The sequence below is a fragment of the Gambusia affinis genome, linkage group LG18 (genome assembly GCF_019740435.1).
Source record: "Gambusia affinis linkage group LG18, SWU_Gaff_1.0, whole genome shotgun sequence".
Taxonomy (NCBI): Eukaryota; Metazoa; Chordata; class Actinopteri; order Cyprinodontiformes; family Poeciliidae; genus Gambusia; species Gambusia affinis.
The window spans coordinates 8,027,387-8,045,835 of record NC_057885.1 but is presented as its reverse complement, the minus strand read 5'-3'; the positions used below and the strand labels follow the sequence as shown (position 1 = coordinate 8,045,835).

General features: G+C 39.0%; 2 protein-coding genes across 2 annotated transcripts in view; one reads left to right on the top strand and one right to left on the bottom strand.

Annotated features, from left to right (window-relative positions):
- The window catches only part of htr2cl1 (5-hydroxytryptamine (serotonin) receptor 2C, G protein-coupled-like 1), a 322,666-nt gene that overhangs the window by 121,800 nt on the left and 182,417 nt on the right, over positions 1–18,449 (top strand). The window lies entirely within an intron of this gene.
- Positions 227–3,970, bottom strand: LOC122819935. The gene is made up of 5 exons (XM_044097009.1): positions 3,929–3,970; positions 3,556–3,852; positions 1,541–1,870; positions 1,256–1,341; positions 227–1,179 (listed from the first exon to the last, which is right to left on the bottom strand). The coding sequence occupies exons 2-5, from the start codon at positions 3,797–3,799 to the stop codon at positions 1,087–1,089; spliced, it is 753 nt and encodes a 250-aa protein (XP_043952944.1). The 5' UTR covers positions 3,800–3,852; positions 3,929–3,970; the 3' UTR covers positions 227–1,086.

The window sequence follows — 18,449 nt, the reverse complement described above, 5'->3', positions numbered from 1 at the left end:
ATTTACATTTCTTCATACCTCAGACTCTGAAGTTTACCTCCCGTCGGCCTCGACCTCTCCAACTCGCTGGATCCTGTTTGTTGTTGAAATTATCTTTAACAGACTGAGGAACAACTATAAAAAACTAGAGAGAATATATAAATTCTTTGTCAATATTTATTTGAAGGCTTTACAGCATTTGGAGTCTCAGTTCACTGAACACAGTCAGGAGAAAGATCCTCGAGCAAAACACAGCTTACTGTTTTATAGGAAAGGTTTCGTTACTTTCACAGTTTAATAATCTAAATAGCTACAAAACAGACTGAAAACATACACATTTTCTTTCATGAAGCATATTAAACATTTAAGGATGTCATAATAATGCAAAGAAGAAAATATTCTACAACTTTCTAATAATACAGAGTTCAGAGAAACAGCTTCAGAAAACTTTCCCATGAGCACATGCTTTACACAAGAACCATAAAACTGTTATGAATCGATTCATTCATAATCATAGTAACCATAAAATTTTCCATCCCATCTGCAAGATAAACAGACATGTAGCCTAAATGTTTGTTGCTACATGTACTTGGTCTGCTGGTCACCAGAACCTCATTATTCACACAGAGAGTTTTTATCTCCTTAACAAAGCTGTTGAAATACTAATTATATGCGTCCATGAATTTCAGGCAGTGAAGCTCGTTTACGGCGTTTACACTCTTCATGTTGACTACATAGTTAACTTTATCGTAGTAGGAGATCGGAGGCAGCTTGTCCACATCGTCTGATAAATTTGCTACCTGACCTTTGACCCCTAAATATTCTACCATATGCTATCCTTGCAAGGTTGATGAAGATCAGATTTTGATGAAGTGGGTTTTCTGTTATATTTTGTTTGTTGAATGTTTTGTGTTCCCTTCTTATATAAGTTTTACTTAAGTAGGTTTAGTCCAGATACAAATTTCTGAATGTTGAACTTCCTTCCTGCTGCAGGAGCACAGAGACATTTTATCATAGATACATAGACGGATAGATTTCCAGGAGTCTGAAACATCTCTCTGCTCCTTCCTGTGGATGTGAAATGAAGATCATTTTCTCCTGGTTCCTTCAGACTGCAGTCTCCTCCTCTAAGCTGCCTTCAGCTCTGGATCCTTCATCATGATGGTTGTTTTCTGGTCCAGACTTCTGGTTTCTCCTGGCCTGGAAACAGAGGATGGTTCAGCTTCAATGCAAGAACTTTCCCAACTGAACACATCATGCATGATACATGCAGTACCTTAAAGTAGAGGACCAGGACTGATCCCAGCAAACCCAGCAGGACGACAACCAGTCTGATGATCAAAGCAGTGAGATAGGCTGAAACTGAATGAAACAGATTCAGGATCAGCTTTCATCAGATGAGTCCAGCTAGAAAATAATCATATAGACCCTTGTTTTCATGCTGCCTGTAGATCTGATCATGAACATTAATATCAATCCTCCTCTCTGACCTCATGAATGAGGCAGACAGCTGCTGGTTCACCTGAAGCAGAACTTTTCCTGATGGACTCCATGAGTTTACCTGAGACAGTGAGGTTGAGAGGCTGGCTCATAGAGGAGAAGTTATAGGAGAAAACGTAGACGTGGTAAACGCAGTGGTAGGTTCCTTGGTGGGCGTGGCCAGCAGCAGAGAACAGGAAGAGGGCGGAGTGATTAACAGCTGGCAGGGTGTGGTTCTGAGTGTAGTTAGAGGTGCTGAAGATGAGCTGGAAGGAGCCGCCTTCATACTGAGGTCTGATGGAGCACATGATGCTGAAACTTGATCCAATGAGGAGCTCAGACCCCTGCTTTCTGCCTGTGGAAACCCCGTCAGTGGAGGAAGAGAGGAAGATGAGCGGCTCAACCAGCAGACCTGGGAACGCAGAGGAAACACAGAGACAACTGGATCTAATCTGAGGTGGAAAACAAGATGGCATGCATGAGAAAGAGACAGGAGCTCATCACAGACTGGTTGCCATGGTTACTAACATGTTTATACATGATTACTAGCACCTTTATGATAGATCTATAGTCTGTCAGTAATATTTAAACCAGTTTTAGTTTCTCTCTCCTCAAGGTTTCAGGTTCTTAGTTAAAGGTGACGGTTTCTCTGCAGACATCTGGAACCTGATGGAAGAAACATTTTAAAAGAAATAAATATGAGAGTTCAGAGTTACCTGAGCAGATGAACTCAAGGCTCTGATAACTGTTTTCATCATTAGGTAAACAGTTCTTTAATGCAGATCCTGACTGGAAACAGTCGGACCAGATCTTCCAAACTGGTCTGTATGAAGTTTCCTCTGAATTTCTAACTGAAACTAAAGAACCACAGTCCAGTTCAGCACAAACTGCAGCAGCTGAGTTCATGTTCCAGTTATAATCCCAAGCATCCACTGGTCTCCACTCTTCTTGATGTTTCATCTCCAGTCTCCCAGCACATCGGCTGGCCTCTCCCACCAACCTGAAGTTTTCTTGATCTGATCAGAGACAGAGAGTTCATTAATGAAGGAAGTGAATCAGTGAACAGCAGCAGGTCTGCAGATCCTCCTCTACCTGAACAGGTGAGTCCAACAGCTTGACCAGGTGAGCAGCTGTTTCTACCTGAACTCTTCCTGCTGCTGCAGTTCAGCAGAGCAGACTCACTGCCTTCACACAGGAACTCTCTGCTCCCCACTGGAGCCTCTGCTTCTCCATAGAGCGCCCCCTGGAGGACTGAAGGAGACCCACAGTCAATCTCCCTGCAGACCACCTTTGCATCCTGCAGGTCAAAGTCTTTTTCACACACTGAGGACCACGACTGGTTGGTCTTCACCTCCAGTCTGCCTGAGCACCGGTTGGTCCCTTGAACCAGCCTGACTGAGTCTGTGGATGCAGAAAGAAAAAAGGTTTAAAATATTTCAGAACTTTATTTTTCTAGATTCACATGGAAACATCTCTGAGTTTGATGATAATAAAGGCCAAGAAAACCAAACTAGAAAATCTCAGAGCATCAAAGGTGAAGTGAAACCGACTGAACCTGGAATTTTATCATTAATTTTTATTTCTGCTGAATTTATCATATTTTTGGGACATAAACATGTTAATAAATCCACTAAATGTTGAACTTTAATCTCTGTGAAATTGTTAATATTTCAGTTGATTTAAAAATAAATTTGGCAAAATGACTCAACAGCGCCCCCTAGTTCATCCAGGCCAACAACCATAACAAACAAAAGGTTTTCCTGCTATTTTCACTAAAAACAGGAAATCCACCATTTTGGATCAAAAGTCATTTTCTGTTAATTTTCAGGTTTTGAAAATGTCTGATTTCCTTGAACTCCTCCTGGGATTTTGATGCATCGACTTCAAAGCAGCAGAGATTAAAAGTTATCAAAATGATGAGTTTTTGTTCATCTATGTGGGCTAAACTGAAAACTTTATCTGGATATTTAAATTATTTTAGTTTCTCTCTCCTCAAGGTTTCAGGTTCTTAGTTAAAGGTGACGGTTTCTCTGCAGACATCTGGAACCTGATGGAAGAAACATTTTAAAAGAAATAAATATGAGAGTTCAGAGTTACCTGAGCAGATGAACTCAAGGCTCTGATAATTGATTCCATCATCAGGTAAACAGTTCTTTAATGCAGATCCTGACTGGAAACAGTCAGAACTGATCCACCAAACTGGTCTCTCTGAAGTTTCCTTTGAATTTCTTGCTGAAACAGCAGAACCACAGTCCAGTTCAGCACAAACTGCAGCAACTGAGTTCATGTTCCAGTAACGATCCCCAACATCCACTGGTCTCCACTCTTCTTGATGTTTCATCTCCAGTCTCCCAGCACATCGGCTGGCCTCTCCCACCAACCTGATGTTTTGATCTGAGCAGAGACAGAGAGTTCATTAATGAAGGAAGTGAAGCAGTGAACAGCAGCAGGTCTGCAGATCCTCCTCTACCTGAACAGGTGAGTCCAACAGCTTGACCAGGTGAGCAGCTGTTTCTACCTGAACTCTTCCTGCTGCTGCAGTTCAGCAGAGCAGACTCACTGCCTTCACACAGGAACTCTCTGCTCCCCACTGGAGCCTCTGCTTCTCCATAGAGCGCCCCCTGGAGGACTGAAGGAGACCCACAGCCAATCTCCCTGCAGACCACCTTTGCATCCTGCAGGTCAAAGTCTTTTTCACACACTGAGGACCACGACTGGTTGGTCTTCACCTCCAGTCTGCCTGAGCACCGGTTGGTCCCTTGAACCAGCCTGACTGAGTCTGTGGATGCAGAAAGAAAAAAGTTTCTTCAACATTTTCACTGAAAGGCTGATGGAGAGACGGTCTGGTTCTCATGCAGCTGCAGGAAAACATCTCCCAACCTTGTGCATGCAACCCAAATAGCTTCATTTGGTGAGAGTTCACTAGCATTTAGAATGAAGACAATACAACCAGCAGATGTTACCTTACAATAATTTGTCCACCATAAACAGAGAAGAGCCGAATGAGGCGACTGTTAATGTTAATTCAATATGTGGAAGTGTGGCCACCATGGACTGAACTTCCTCCACTGCCATTGCTAAAACTACAGAGACTATGTTTCTAAAATTGTCATGAAATGGTGGTGAAGTGGTGAGGCAGACGCCATAGACCCAGGTAAAGTGGATGAAAAGACAATTTAATAATAATTCCAGCTCCAAACAGTCCACAAAATTCTGGCGGCACGTCTGAGCAGAAGCCAGGGTTCACACTGGTAGCAACAGAAATAATGCGTGGCATACAACCAGGCAGACAGAAAGGACGCGACAAATACACAGAGACACAGGTGACACTAAATACACATGAGGTAATCAGGGGACGAGACACAGCTGGGAACTAATCAAAGTGAGACAGGACAACACGGAGACTTAGAAACACAGAAACCTTGAAATAAACACAGAAAAACACGGAACATGACAAAAATAACAGAAAATTAATCATGGTTCAAACTTCTTCTTCTGTTTGCTGATTGGTCCAGTAGAAAATCTACCAGAGTGAATCCAGGTGAAGGGGAAGAAGCCCAGACTGAGCTGGAAGTGAGAATTTTTTAAAGTGGAGTTTGAAGCAGAACAGGAAGACAATGGACAGGATATGAAATCACCTGAACAGACGATCTCTATATTGTCGTCCGCATCTGTTCGTAACGACAAGACAGATCCACAGTGGAGCTGTCTGCAAGCTCCAGCTGCTGATGTAAAGTTCCAGTTCCAGTTCCAGTTCCAACCATTCACTGGTTCCCAGTCTCCCAGATTCTTCTTCTCCAGTCTGCCAACACAGCGACTCCTTCCTGCTACCAGTCTGAGTTCATCAGACAGCGCTGGAAGAAACAACATTTACATGTTGGGTTACAAAAAGCAAAGACAGATTTAGGATGTGTTGACAGGATCCTGTTGATCATGTTTATTTTATCTTCTCTTGATTTTTCCTCCTGTTAGAGGCAGAGCTATCATGGATGGTTCTGATCTAACCATCTTTATGATGGAATGGCCTAGTTAAAGCCCAGACCTAAGTGTTATTTACGCTCTGTAGTAAGACCTGAAATGTTTCTTATTATTCACCTTTTCTACCCATTTATATTTTATTTCTTTACTGAAACCAACCAAAGTCAAATTTATTGTTTTTGTGTAAAAAGTTGTTAAATCCAGAAGATTCTGGTTCTGATTCTGAATGCAGAGCAACCAGAAGCAGAGCAGCTCATCAAACCTTGTAGATGAGCTGGTAGATAACTTCCATCATAAAATTTCAGATGTCATTGATTTCATTGCCTACATTAAAGTGAAGGTCGTGTCTGGTAGGAACAAACCTCCATGGATAAATGTGTCAACAGTTAAATCTGCAAGACAATTTTGCTGTAGGGCCGAATTTAAATGGAGGAAAACTCAACTTTGTTTATTATGAAATCTATTAAGAAAGACTGTGAAGATATTACTCTACACTAAAACATGCAAAGGAAACATTCTTTTCAGAAATTATAAACAAAAACATGAACAATTATTGAGTTTATTTGCCACAGTTGACAGGCTGACAAACAACCTGACCTGCAATGAATTTGCCAAATACGCTGCAGAGAAAATTAAAAATATTAGATTATATAAATATTATCTGGGGCGTGCTGTGGTGGTGCAGGAGGTTAGCACGCCCCACGTTTGGAGGCCTTTGTTCTCGATGTGGAGGTTGCGGGTTCGACTCCGGGTCCCGACAACCTTTGCCGCATGTCTTCCTCTCTCTCCTCGCCCTCTTTCCTGTCTGCCTACTATCACAAAAATACAAACCACTAGCGCCTCAAAAACTCTTCAGAGAAAAAAAATTAATAAAAATTAAAAATATTAGAGGGTCAACATTCACTGCCACACAGAATCTAATATCCATGTTATGCCCAAAGATAATAACATCCACAACTTTTCTTAAGAAAGTTCTGCCTGTCATTTCATCTGATCTGATTCTAATAGTAAACTCTTCGCTCTCATCAGGTGTTTTCCCCCAGCAGTTTTCAAACCACTGATATAAAAAACTAAAACGATCTGAACAAATAATTACTGCAGAATTACAGGCCGATCTCCAACCTTTCATTCATCAGCTAAATTATTGAAAAGCTGTTTCAACAATTAACTCTGCAAAACAACTGAAACACTGAGTTCCTTTAATCTGGACTAAAATCCCAGCTGGTCAGATTTGCTGTTGAAACATAATAAATGAAACACTGAACAACATTTTGATGTGTAACGACGACACTTTGACAAAATGTACTGTTTACTGGTTTACTGTGTGGTGTCTTTAGGACTTTTTGTGTTTTTATGACGTAAAGCTCTTTGAACCGCCTTGGTGCTGAAATGTGCTTTACAAATAAACTGATCGATTATTGATTGATTCTAATCTGCAGCAGGCGAGTTCGACATCCTGCCTGAGACACTCCCACGTCAGACGGAGCTCAAACGTTTTCACCAACACAACCAGCGGTACCAGAAGCTGGTCCAATGACCGTGGTGCTACTGGGCTTGGTTGGCCAGCAAACGGGCCTGACCAGAACCTCCTAGAGAACCTGTGGAGCCAAGAGGAAGATGAGAGAATTCATGCAGAAGGAGCCATTTTATGTGGCTCCACCTGTTTACTGTGCAGATTCAGCGCTGCTGCAGAGTTTCTGCAGCTTCTCCTTATCAATCAATCAATCAGATTATTTTATAGCACATTTCAGCAACAAGGCAGTTCAAAGTGTTTTACATCATAAAAACACAAAAACCAACAATTCTTGATTTTATTGGCTCCTTAGCAGCAAGTAGACAATATAAACATCACTAACTGTGTAGCAGCAGCTCTATGATCTGAGACTAGAAACAGTTTCCAGTTTTATGTTTGTAAAATTTAACATGTTTATCAGTCGATCATTTTTAATTTGAACTCTGGTGAATATTAGTGTTTTTGTTTGAAAGTGGAGTCCTACCTGAGCTGCAGAGACACAGAAGCAGCATCAGAGCTGTTTGGTCCATGTTTCCTCTGGATGTGGAGTGAAGCTTCGTCTCTTGATGTGATCAGGATGAGGCTCCAGACTCTGAAGACTTCCTACTTTAACCTTTTTTATCTGCCACTTCCTGAACGTCACAGTTCAGCTCTTTGGCTGCTTTCAGAGACAACGCCTCCTTCCTATGATCCGATAATGTAGATGGTTCATACTGGGCCTACTGGGATTCACAAGTTTCACCAGTGTCTGTTGTTCCTGTGTTTAGTTCAGTCTTTGTTCTGCATGTGGCCGGAGTGGATCCAGGGTTCATACTCTAGGAGTTTTATTTAATCTTTATATAAATGATATCAGTAAAGTGTCCAATGTATTAAAATTTATCTTATTCGCTGATGACACAAATATTCTAGCCTCAGGAGACAATTTAGAGCATCTTCTCTCAACAGTCACTTCAGAGATTAGTAAGTTAAAGATATGGTTTGACCATAACAAATTATCCCTAAATTTGGACAAGACGAAATTCATGGTCTTTGGGAACTGTTATAAAAATACTGAAATCCAAGTTCAAATAGAGGATGTAACTCTAGAAAGGGTTTTTGATAATATGTTCCTCGGTTTAATAATAGATGACAAAATCAGTTGGAAACCTCATATTCAACATTTACAGAGTAAACTCAGTAGAAGTATATCCATATTGGCTAGAGCTAGACATGTATTGAATGCTAAATCACTTCATATTCTATATAACTCTCTGATTTTACCATATCTATCATATTGCTGTGAAGTGTGGGGAGTTAATTACAAGAGCTCTTTACATCCGGTAACCGTCCTACAGAAACGAGCCATTAGAATCATCCATAATGTCGGTTATTATGAGCATACAAACCCGCTCTTCATAATATCCAGAATTCTCAAATTTAGCTTGTAGAATTTAAAATGGCTCAATTTATGTTCAAGGTATCTAAAAAGTTGTTACCTGAGCACATACAGAGCACGTTTTCTGAAAGAGAAGGGGGGTATAACTTAAGGGGTCACTCAAACTTCAAGATCCGCAATTTTAGAACAACAAGAAAAAGCTTCTGTATTTCAATTAAAGGTGTAAAGTTATGGAATAAGTTACATGAAGATTTAAAACAAAGCAATAGTTTAACACAATTCAAAAGAAAGTACAAAGAGGTAATTTTCAATAGATACACACATGGGGACAGAAAGCAATAAGGTGTGTATTGAAGATAACAACTTGGTGTAAGGGTTTAGAAAGATAAACCAGCATAAAATGGGAAAATGTATAGGTAAATATTAGTAACTGTTACTTCTGACTGCCACTTTGATTTTGATTTTTTTAATGACAGTAGGACTCTAAAGTCTCAAGTGTTTAGGGGTAGGAGTTTATAAGTTCTCACTTCTTCCTACCCCATTTTGAGCATGATATGTTAACTGAAACAAAAAATCTGTATTTTCTCTTCTTTCTTATGCACTTCTTGTTACTGTGCACTATTTTATTTTTATATTTGTATCATGTTCGAATAAATTTCATTTCATTTCATTTCAGGTGTGTGATCCACTGAAGGGGAACCTGATGTTGTTGGCAGCAGTAGCTCAGCTTCCCTCCAGGAAGGGATCACAGCTAAACAGAAATGAGCCCAGGTGTAGCTGCTATGAAGAGAAGAAACAGAGAGAGAACATCAACTTCATGTCAGCAATGGACCTTACCAGAGGGGCCGCTTTTCATTGGCTGATGTCCATTCTACGTGGTCACGTGATTGGCCGTCTCTCAAACACGAGCTTCCCGTTAGCTAAGTACAGCATAATAGCAGCACTGATACAACGTCTACACCACATATGTCAGAGTCAAGGCCCGCGGGCCACATCCGGCCCGCGAGAAGATTTTCTACGGCCCCTGGGATGATCTTGATTTATTATTAGAACCGGCCCGCAGCAAGCCGGCACCCCGTCTGCCCCCCCCCCCCCCCCCCCCCTTCGTAAATTTACGAAGGCTTGGGCCGGTCCGCTGCACTAGACCAAATGCGTCATTTAAAAAAATCTCAATGAACATTCGATCAGTCCGGCCCTCGGCTTGTAGCTAGATTTTTAATTTGGCCCTCCGTCCATTTGACTTTGACACCCCTGGTCTACATATACATACTAAACACTGCAAGCGCTTAGAGCCAAGCCCAGTTAGCCCCACTTACATCAACATTTATACTTATTTATGTGCTAGACTCAAACTAACATTCTATTAATTGAAATCAGTTGAGATGAAAATAATGAACTACTTTTAATATTTTTTTCATGTCGATAAATGTAGCAGGTTAAGCCCCCGCACATATAAAATATCTGAGTGTAAGGAATTGAGCTTTAATGCTTTGTGGTTTTAATAAAAATTAATTCTTGCTTTTCCGGGTCCCCCCCTTCATCCATTTTCTAAATAACAAAAACCCAATCAATCTTATTGATTGGGGTGGAATTTGCACCGATTTATTTTAATTCATATACCTCACAAATTTACATGCCAAAGTGTTTTAATTCAACTAATTTTAGATTTTGTTCCTGATTTATATGGAGACGAGTATTTCTAGAGATAACAGAACAATGCAACAAAAAAAAGATATTTGAAAACAGAATATATATTTATATTGTTCTCAGTAACTAATAACTAATAAAAACCCCAAACTTTAATTACAGTACACCAATTATTTATGTTTCCACTGGTATTTTGACAATTTGGCTCCATTTGCCATCACACTAGTTTATCTCTTGGCACAGATTCTCTGTAAGTCAGGGGTGTAAAAAAAACATTCATATAATTTCATTCTGTCACAAGACATGTTGGTTTCAGGCTTTCACCTCACGTCCTGAAATAATCACTGAAATGTAAAAGCCTCAAATCCATAAGCCCATTTCAATATTGTGTTGTCTCTTTAGTCATGTGATTTAATTACTGTTTAGCAGCTAAATGATACTTTGTACTTACATTAGAACTGGTTAAAACTACAAAATATGATTTTTTTGTTTTGTTTTTGTTTTATAGGTGTCTTTTCAATTGAGACTGAAAAAGTGTGAAACTTTGAAGCTGCAGATATGTAGAAACCCTGTTAAACTTTTCACGCGGGATTATTGTTCGCTGTTCGACCGCCTGCTTAAAGAGTTCATGCTGTAAAGTCTGTGGAAAATCTTCAAACAAAACACTTTTCCTTTTGAAAAATGGAAAATAAAAACACCCATATCCTTTGTTTGAAGAAGGGCAAAGGGCAGCATTGACCCGTTCTATAAAGCGAAGCCGAGCGCCGACTGATTTACAGACTGACGACATACATGTGCAAGAAGCGCTTCACGGCGCTGGAGGATCTGCAGCGGCTGGCAAAAGTATTTAAACTCCTTGAACTTTTTCTAAATATTTTATTTTATTTTTTTTTTACATTTTGTCACATCCAAGCACAAACCTTTTCATATTTCATGGGAAAACGTAAAGTGATTGGAAAACTATTCAACGCTTTGTAAATTCTCACATTTCAGACTCAAAGTTGAGTATTTGATATTGATGCAAGTTGACCTGATTAATTTAATTAATCACATATTAAATTATCTTTTTTTTTCTTTTTTCTCTCTACAAAAAACTGGTTGACAAAAGTCTTCAGTCTGGTGTTTTGGTGTCGACTATCAACCTTTTTTAAGGACAATTTTGTTTACAGTGACTTCATAATTCTTTTTATTTTTGTATATTTAAAATCTCTTTCAGCTCCAGTGTTAAATGTTTACTAGAACTTAAAGTTTATTGATCTTTGAAAACGTGTCCTCGCTTTTCTATGCCATCTCCATTAAATTACTTGAAAATGGTCTGAAAACAACAATATTATCGCTTATCGCAATACCTTCTGGGGCAATTTATCGTCTAGCAAAATGTTGTTATTGTGACAGGAAGTCAGTACTTTGTTAGTGAGCTGTAAACTCAAATACTAAAGCAATACAATGCTAAAAATTTCAGAAGTAAAGAAAAACACTGAGTTATAATGCAAAAACCTGCTTGCTGATTTTTTTTTTTTTTTTTTTACTGTTGGAGACATTTCTATGAGAAAGGCAAAATAGCTGATTATAATAACAGATACGGTTTACAATTCCCATCGGGAGATAAGAGGATCTTTGTTCAAGCCAGATTACTGAGCAGAAACTGGTGGTTTGTGAGACACAACGGGGAGGAGGACAGAACGCTGGTGTGAAAAGTCCAAAAAGATGCAACAGACCGACTGGGGCAGACGTGATAATTGTATCCCACTGCCATCGCATCCCGAGTGCTTCATTTGTCAGGGAGATTTGGCAAGGTTGGAGCTTCCAAGAAGGAAAGCAGGACTTTACAAAACACAAACGGAGCTCTGCTCTAACAAAATTCAGCTTTTTTTATCATTATTATTTGTTAAATAACTCTCTTTCAGCTCTGGCAGGTTTGGGTTTCTAACTGCTGAAGGATGAGTGTCGACTGATCAGATGGACAAACGGCTCAACTCTCAAAATTTAGCAGAATAACAAGAATGTTGATTTTTCTGACAGAAAATCATGGCAGCTAAACAATGGGTTATAGTTCATAATGTTTTAAAGAGGCAGTATTATGTAAAATAGATTTTCTTTTAACCTTTATATCATGTCATAATGTTTTTCAATTGTTTGACGTATACGTGCTGTTGCTTTGATTCTTTCATGCATGTTTGAGAAATTCCTGAATTCCCCATGGCAACCATTCAGTTCTACAAAACACCTGGATGGACCTAGCCCCGCCTTTGAGTTCAAAGCTCCTCCTCAGCACTGCAGTTTCCAGGCCAAGCCTCTGCTTCAGAGCACCACTCCCCCACTCAGCTCCTTCAGACTAGCCGGCAGCAATTAGCAAACACCTGGTGGATCTGCTGAGCTCATAATATGAGCTGCTTCTCAGAGCAACACTGGTAAAAATGTTAGTTAATAGAGGAGCCATGTTGTGATGACTTCCTGAAGGCGGAGTTTCAGAAGAGCAGGAGTTTGTTAAAGACACAGAGACCCAATTTCAAGGCATTAAATAACAAAATCAAATTTCTCACAAGTCATAATTGATATACACTATAACTGTGTTTTCTCCAGCTATAGGAACTGAAGGTAATATCATTATTTGAGTGTACAGTTGACTTTATCAATTTTGAACAACTCAAAGCAAAATTATTTGACACTGGGATAGAACTCTATGCTGCTGTAATTAAATCAAATCTGAAGCATTAGTTTTGTTGAGTAAGGATAGTTGTTTGGATCATAACAAATTTATGACTTGACGCTGTTAAAATTCACCAGAATACAGTGTATGCATTTTATTTGAAAACCTGGAAATAAATTGTCTTAAGTACAGTTTGTTGAAATACACCAAATTTCTGAATAATTTCTATTTCCCTGAAAACTCTCCCCAAAGTGAGAAAGCCAAAAGATTTGGACAAAATCAAAAGAGCAAAGTGGGACCTCGCTTTTTTTCTCTCAGTAAAAATGTCTGGTGAGAGAAAGGGAGACTCTTTAGATGGAAATCGCTCTTTAAGTCCGAAATCTCCTGCCAGTTGCAACAAGGCCATCGTGTGTCAGCAGGATTATCAGATTCAGGAGCTACTCCTGTCAAACTGACAGCCGGCGGTGAATATCAATAACACCGATCAGAGTCATGCAGCATCAGCAGCTGCGTGAGCAACACTTGGCTTCATGTTTTAACAAAAATCACTTTCAGCCTTGAATCTCTAAGTTCTCTAAAGAGAGAGTCCGACTAAGTCTATAGTAAAATACAGTATATGTTTCGAAATCATATCAACAAAACAAAACCATAAAGGAGATGCAAATATTGAATAAACTCAATAAAACTTGAGATATGAGACAAACAACTCAGTTTCATGTCATATAAAACAAAAGTTTAAGACGTTTGTTTTTGGCTTTGTGAGATGGAATAAAGATGACATTTTCCCCTTGAGACAAAAAAAAAGGATTATTTTGTGGCATTGGACCTGGGAGTGTGTATCTCTGTCAGATCGCGCTGTTACAGTTCAGGAGACAGCCTTTTAGTGGAAGGTGATTTAGCTCACTGGGAAGAGTGGTTATTGACCACTGGATTTATGCCACCAGCCTCGTGTTTCCCAGTTTCTACGACTGCTTTAAGGGTCATTCCAAGTATAAATGATTCATGCACTCCTCTCTTGTCAGAACTTTCAAAGCCTACAGTAAATTATGCGGCATTTATTTCCACTCCGTAAAAGAAAGAGGTGGGATTGAATTTTTATTTTATTTTTTTTTATTTTGTCCAACGCAGGCGATGAATCGGCATGTTGTCTAGTTTGGACCACAGTTCCATTCCTCCGCATCGGCATTTCCACATGTCTAGTTATGCTGCTCCAATGTGTAATCTCCAGTTTTAAACTCTACTAAACACTATGATATTTCAAAATGAATCAATTCAAGCTGAAACAATTGTCAGTTGTCAAAGTAGGCATAAAGTGCCCCTGCGTTGGTGTCAATTGACTTGAAGTGGCTGCAAAAACACAAAATCTTACCAAGTATTTTTGGTCTAGCTTCTTGCAAACAAGACATTTTCTCCATGTTCTACGTGAAATAATCTGCTAGTGGAACTCATACATTTCCATCAATCTTAAGAAATCAATGTTTCTGAACAACCTCCTATATCTTGCTGAAAAGTTACTTGCAAGTAAGCTTTTGTCTTAGTTGAAGTGTACTAAGAACTAAACCAAAAATACTTGCAAAGATTTTGTTTTTGCAGTGTAAAGGGGGGTAAAAAAAAAATGTCCTAACTCAGAAAGGTTGAGGTGACATGACCAGAACCAGTTTATAATAATTAGAAACAATTAAAAAGGTCAGAGGTTACGAAAAAAAAAAAAAGTCTCGGAAGATTAAAATTAATGAGTGAATTTCCATCAGCTGAATTCTCTGCTTCTATTATCATGCACTCAGTCAGCAAATGTTACAGAACACACATTCAGACTCCCTGCCTACCTGTGGTCCCTCCTGTGTACATTCTGCCGCCTGGACCAGAGTTAATTATTTTTAAGTCGTTTATCATTAATGCTGGCGACACTCTGTACCTTAAGGGGGCTTTGCTCTTGTGATTTTTTTTGCCTCGGGCTTCTTCGTGTGCGTCTACATAATTCATATTTATGACTCGGTGGGCCTCTGGCCTGGGACCTCCTGGAGCAGAGTGGTACAGCAAATATAAAGGACTGCAGATGGAAGTAATCTGTTTTGTCAAAAGAAGTCCATGCTAAGCTGCTGTCCATCAAGAATCCTTTTTTCAATAAAGAGAACTGAACTGAATGAAGAGATTTTCTTTAAAAATGAAGGCTGCTTTTCTTAGCAAGAACACAAATTAGTTATTTAAATGGACCTGTTTATTCAAAATGTACGTTTTGCAAAATATCTTTATGCTTCCATTTGGGTTTCTAAACACAGTCCAAATGGCTGAGGAAAAAAAAAAAAAAAAACAGGCAATAAGTTGATGTTTTTTGGCAATAAGTTAATGTTTTTTGGCAATAAGTTAATGCTTTTTGGTGTCCGGAAAACGAGTCATTTCAAAAACCTGACAATTGCCCATATGGATTTTCAATCTATATTTCTATCCATGCTGAATGGGTAGAAATATTCTAATTTTTAAGTTTTAAAAGAAAAAAAACAAAAACAAGTCAGAGTACGATCTCCTAAACAAATGGCAGTCCAAATGTCTTCTTTTTAATTTGTTGCCATGTCGATCCGTTTCCCACTGGTAGAATGCTTCTGGAGGCCACTGCGTGCCGGGTGTGCTGTTTTTAATGACGCAGCCCAAATATGAAAGCTAAGGTAACAAATCGCAGTAATTGTGTGCAGGAGAGAAAGGCTTTGAGTCACCGGCATATTATACATGTGTAGGTGGTTTGCAGCGCCATTGTCATTCCACATGGAGTTATTTCAGGGAAAACGTCTTTACATATATTCATGAGGGCAGCTGAGGCAAAACACATACCTTAGCTGCACTGCCTTTACATCTTTATTTCTTCTTGTTTGCTTGGTATATTGCAGAGCGCTGTTATATATCAGGAGTTGCAGCCAATTGGGTGCACAACAAAGGAAGATAGCAAACCTAGACTTTCTTTCTGAGGCCCGTCCTAGCAAACCTCACTGCGGCAAAAAGAAGAAACGGATTCCGCTCTGGCGGATGTGAATTAACTTTGTTTCCTAATAGTTATTCTGTGCAAAAAGAAAGACAAGCAAAAGAACTGTGGAAAAACTAAATATCAGAGGTGGACTATGTATGGTAGAGCATTTTAGGAAAGGAAGCTAGAGAGAGAGAAAGAGAGGTTTTTACAAATGCTCTTGTTATAGCTGTTTCCGTCAAAGAATAATTTCCATAAACTACAGGAGTCATTAGTTTTTCATTGCTGGAGGCAAGTCAAAAAGTCAAGCATGTATTCTACTGTTACTATCCTTTGCCACCCAACAACAAAACATCTTTAAATCGGAACATTTTCCTTGTACAAAGTGTCAGAAGAAGACGCTACGTTGTGTGATCTGTATCAGTAGAGAGAGAAAAAGGCCAGTTTTCAATCCCTCCCTACAATACTTTCAGGTTTTTTTTTAAATTATTATTTAAAGACTTTAAAAATAAATAAAAATATCCATCTTGCATTTGGGGAAAAAATGCTTCATCCATTCTAAGTTTAAAGGTGATTTAGAGCATCAGTCTCTCAATTTGCGACGTTGTCGTCTGATTTCAAAGCATTGTTTTTCTCGCGTTGTCCCAAATGTCTTCCCACATGTCGGTTATGAAAACAATCCAACTCCTTCTCCCAGATCGCTCCTGGAGTCATTATGACATCGGAACAATCACAAAATGCACCAACAGAAGCTTTCCCCTGAGAAAGAAGCACCAGTGAGGCTGATGATGATAAAAAAAAACATTCTGTGTCCTTTGTTATAAAATCTACGACCTGAAAATAACAGAATAAATAACAGGATAATTCCTGGATATGCTACCTTTAACCTAAAGAATAAATTAAATTTTGCATGGTAAAATAAAAATAAAAAGACATTTTTACAATATTTTTGAAAGCTATGTCTAGAGGTCCAGGCATAAAATCAAACCCATCAGTAATGATGGTTAAAACAGATGTAAGCCCTGATTTGCAGTCAGTATGTTGTGTAATTTTCTATGTTCTAACATTATTAAGTATGACTGGTTTGAGGCAAGCTTTATAGTACGGTTCACTTTATTATCATAAATATATTCATCAGTTTGGATAAAGAATACTGGATGTGACAAAGTATTCAAATCAGACAACTCCTCTGGAAAAATTATTCGTCTACCTTGGAATTCAAGAAAGTAAAAAAAGCTATTTTAAATATTTTAAGTTACATTTTAGATTAGACTTTGGTCAATTTTTAATGTTTTCTTTAGTTGTTTTGTTGGGTAAAATTATATGTGCTTTTGACTCGATTTTTGAAAAATAAAGGTATATAGTTAAACATAATAAACATAACCCAAAAAGCGCCATATCTTTGCTTTTACATGATGAAATTAATCTGTTAAAAATAAGATTCTTCCATTAAAAAAAAAAAAAAAAAGTCTGGTTGCAATTTTTTTTTTTTACCTCGAGTTTGAATCTAATTTTTTGTGGATACCTAAAATGCCAACTGAATGTCATAATATACCGCTGCATACATGGCTACATTTACTCCGCAATTTCATGTGTAAAAGTCAGATCAAAGTACAACAGAATGAAACGATAACCAGTGAGTAAATGTGTTGTTGTCTTATAAATATTAAAACCGTACAAATGTTGGTTTCTCTTTTTTTTTTTTTTTTTTTTTTTTTTAGCTGTAGATCAAGCAGCACCTGCCATAAACGTTGACGCCCAAACTGTACGAAGACTCTCCTAAAAATTCAGCAGCAATGTTCATCCACCTATTTGAGCTCAGTCTCCGTGGTAACCAACTCTAGCTGCACAATTTTTAAAATAATTTATCACAGGATCGATATGTAGTCAGTCCAGTTGTCTGGATGGAGGAATGTTTGGCATCAACTCTTCAAGCTCACATTCAGCTGTAAACCAGCAGCATTAACATCTGAGTGAACAAATTACATCAGGTACGTTGATTTCATGAATTTTACTCCAGCAAAGGCCTGCTGCACTGCAGCTAAAAGTGATTTGAAAAGGGCCGATTCACCAAGGAGAGCTGAATGTGTCGACTTTGCCATCAGGTGGAAAACAAAAATGACAGAAAATATTTTGTTTTTGAATGAGCCTAAGTGTTGCTGATCTGTCCTCGCTCGCCAGTGAATAAAACGTTGCATATGTGAGGGATTTACGAGCTCTTCCAGTTAATCCCTCCCAACTCAAAATTGTACAAGTCAGACAGAACAACAACAAACTCTGCTGCGCTCAGAGACGTTGCAGCCCATGCAGAGAGGAGGGGAAACTATGTGGAATGTTTAATGGCTTCCTGGACACGATGCATGCGTCTTACCTTTTACTGCGCCCGTGGGATTTAATTCTTTGCCTTTGAACTAGCTATTTTTATTAATCGACATGATTCATCACCCGCTGACCTTTCCAAGACCGAGCAAATTTAGCCGGAGCAGGAAAGCTCCCGTCGAGCTCTTTCCAGGCGTCGACTCTTGCGGAAAATTATACAGTTTTCTGCTTCCTGTTCAGCTCACTAACTGAACGTGAAACGGGAGAGGCATCCATTGTTGTTGCGCTGACAAACGACAACATCCGAACGTTTTTCAGCAGGATTACCGAGGTCATCCGACAGAGCTGCGTTGGCCTCCCCTGAACAACCCGTCAGCCTGCCTCTTCGACCATGATGAACAAAAAGAAAAAAGAATAACGTGCCCCGTCAAAATTACGCTATGAGTGAAATGAAGGGGAGATGGAATTTATTTATTTTCTTTAATCTGAAAGGGCAGCTTTTATTTGCTTCCTTTTGTTTGCCTGATTCACTTATCACTTAACAATTTGCCGC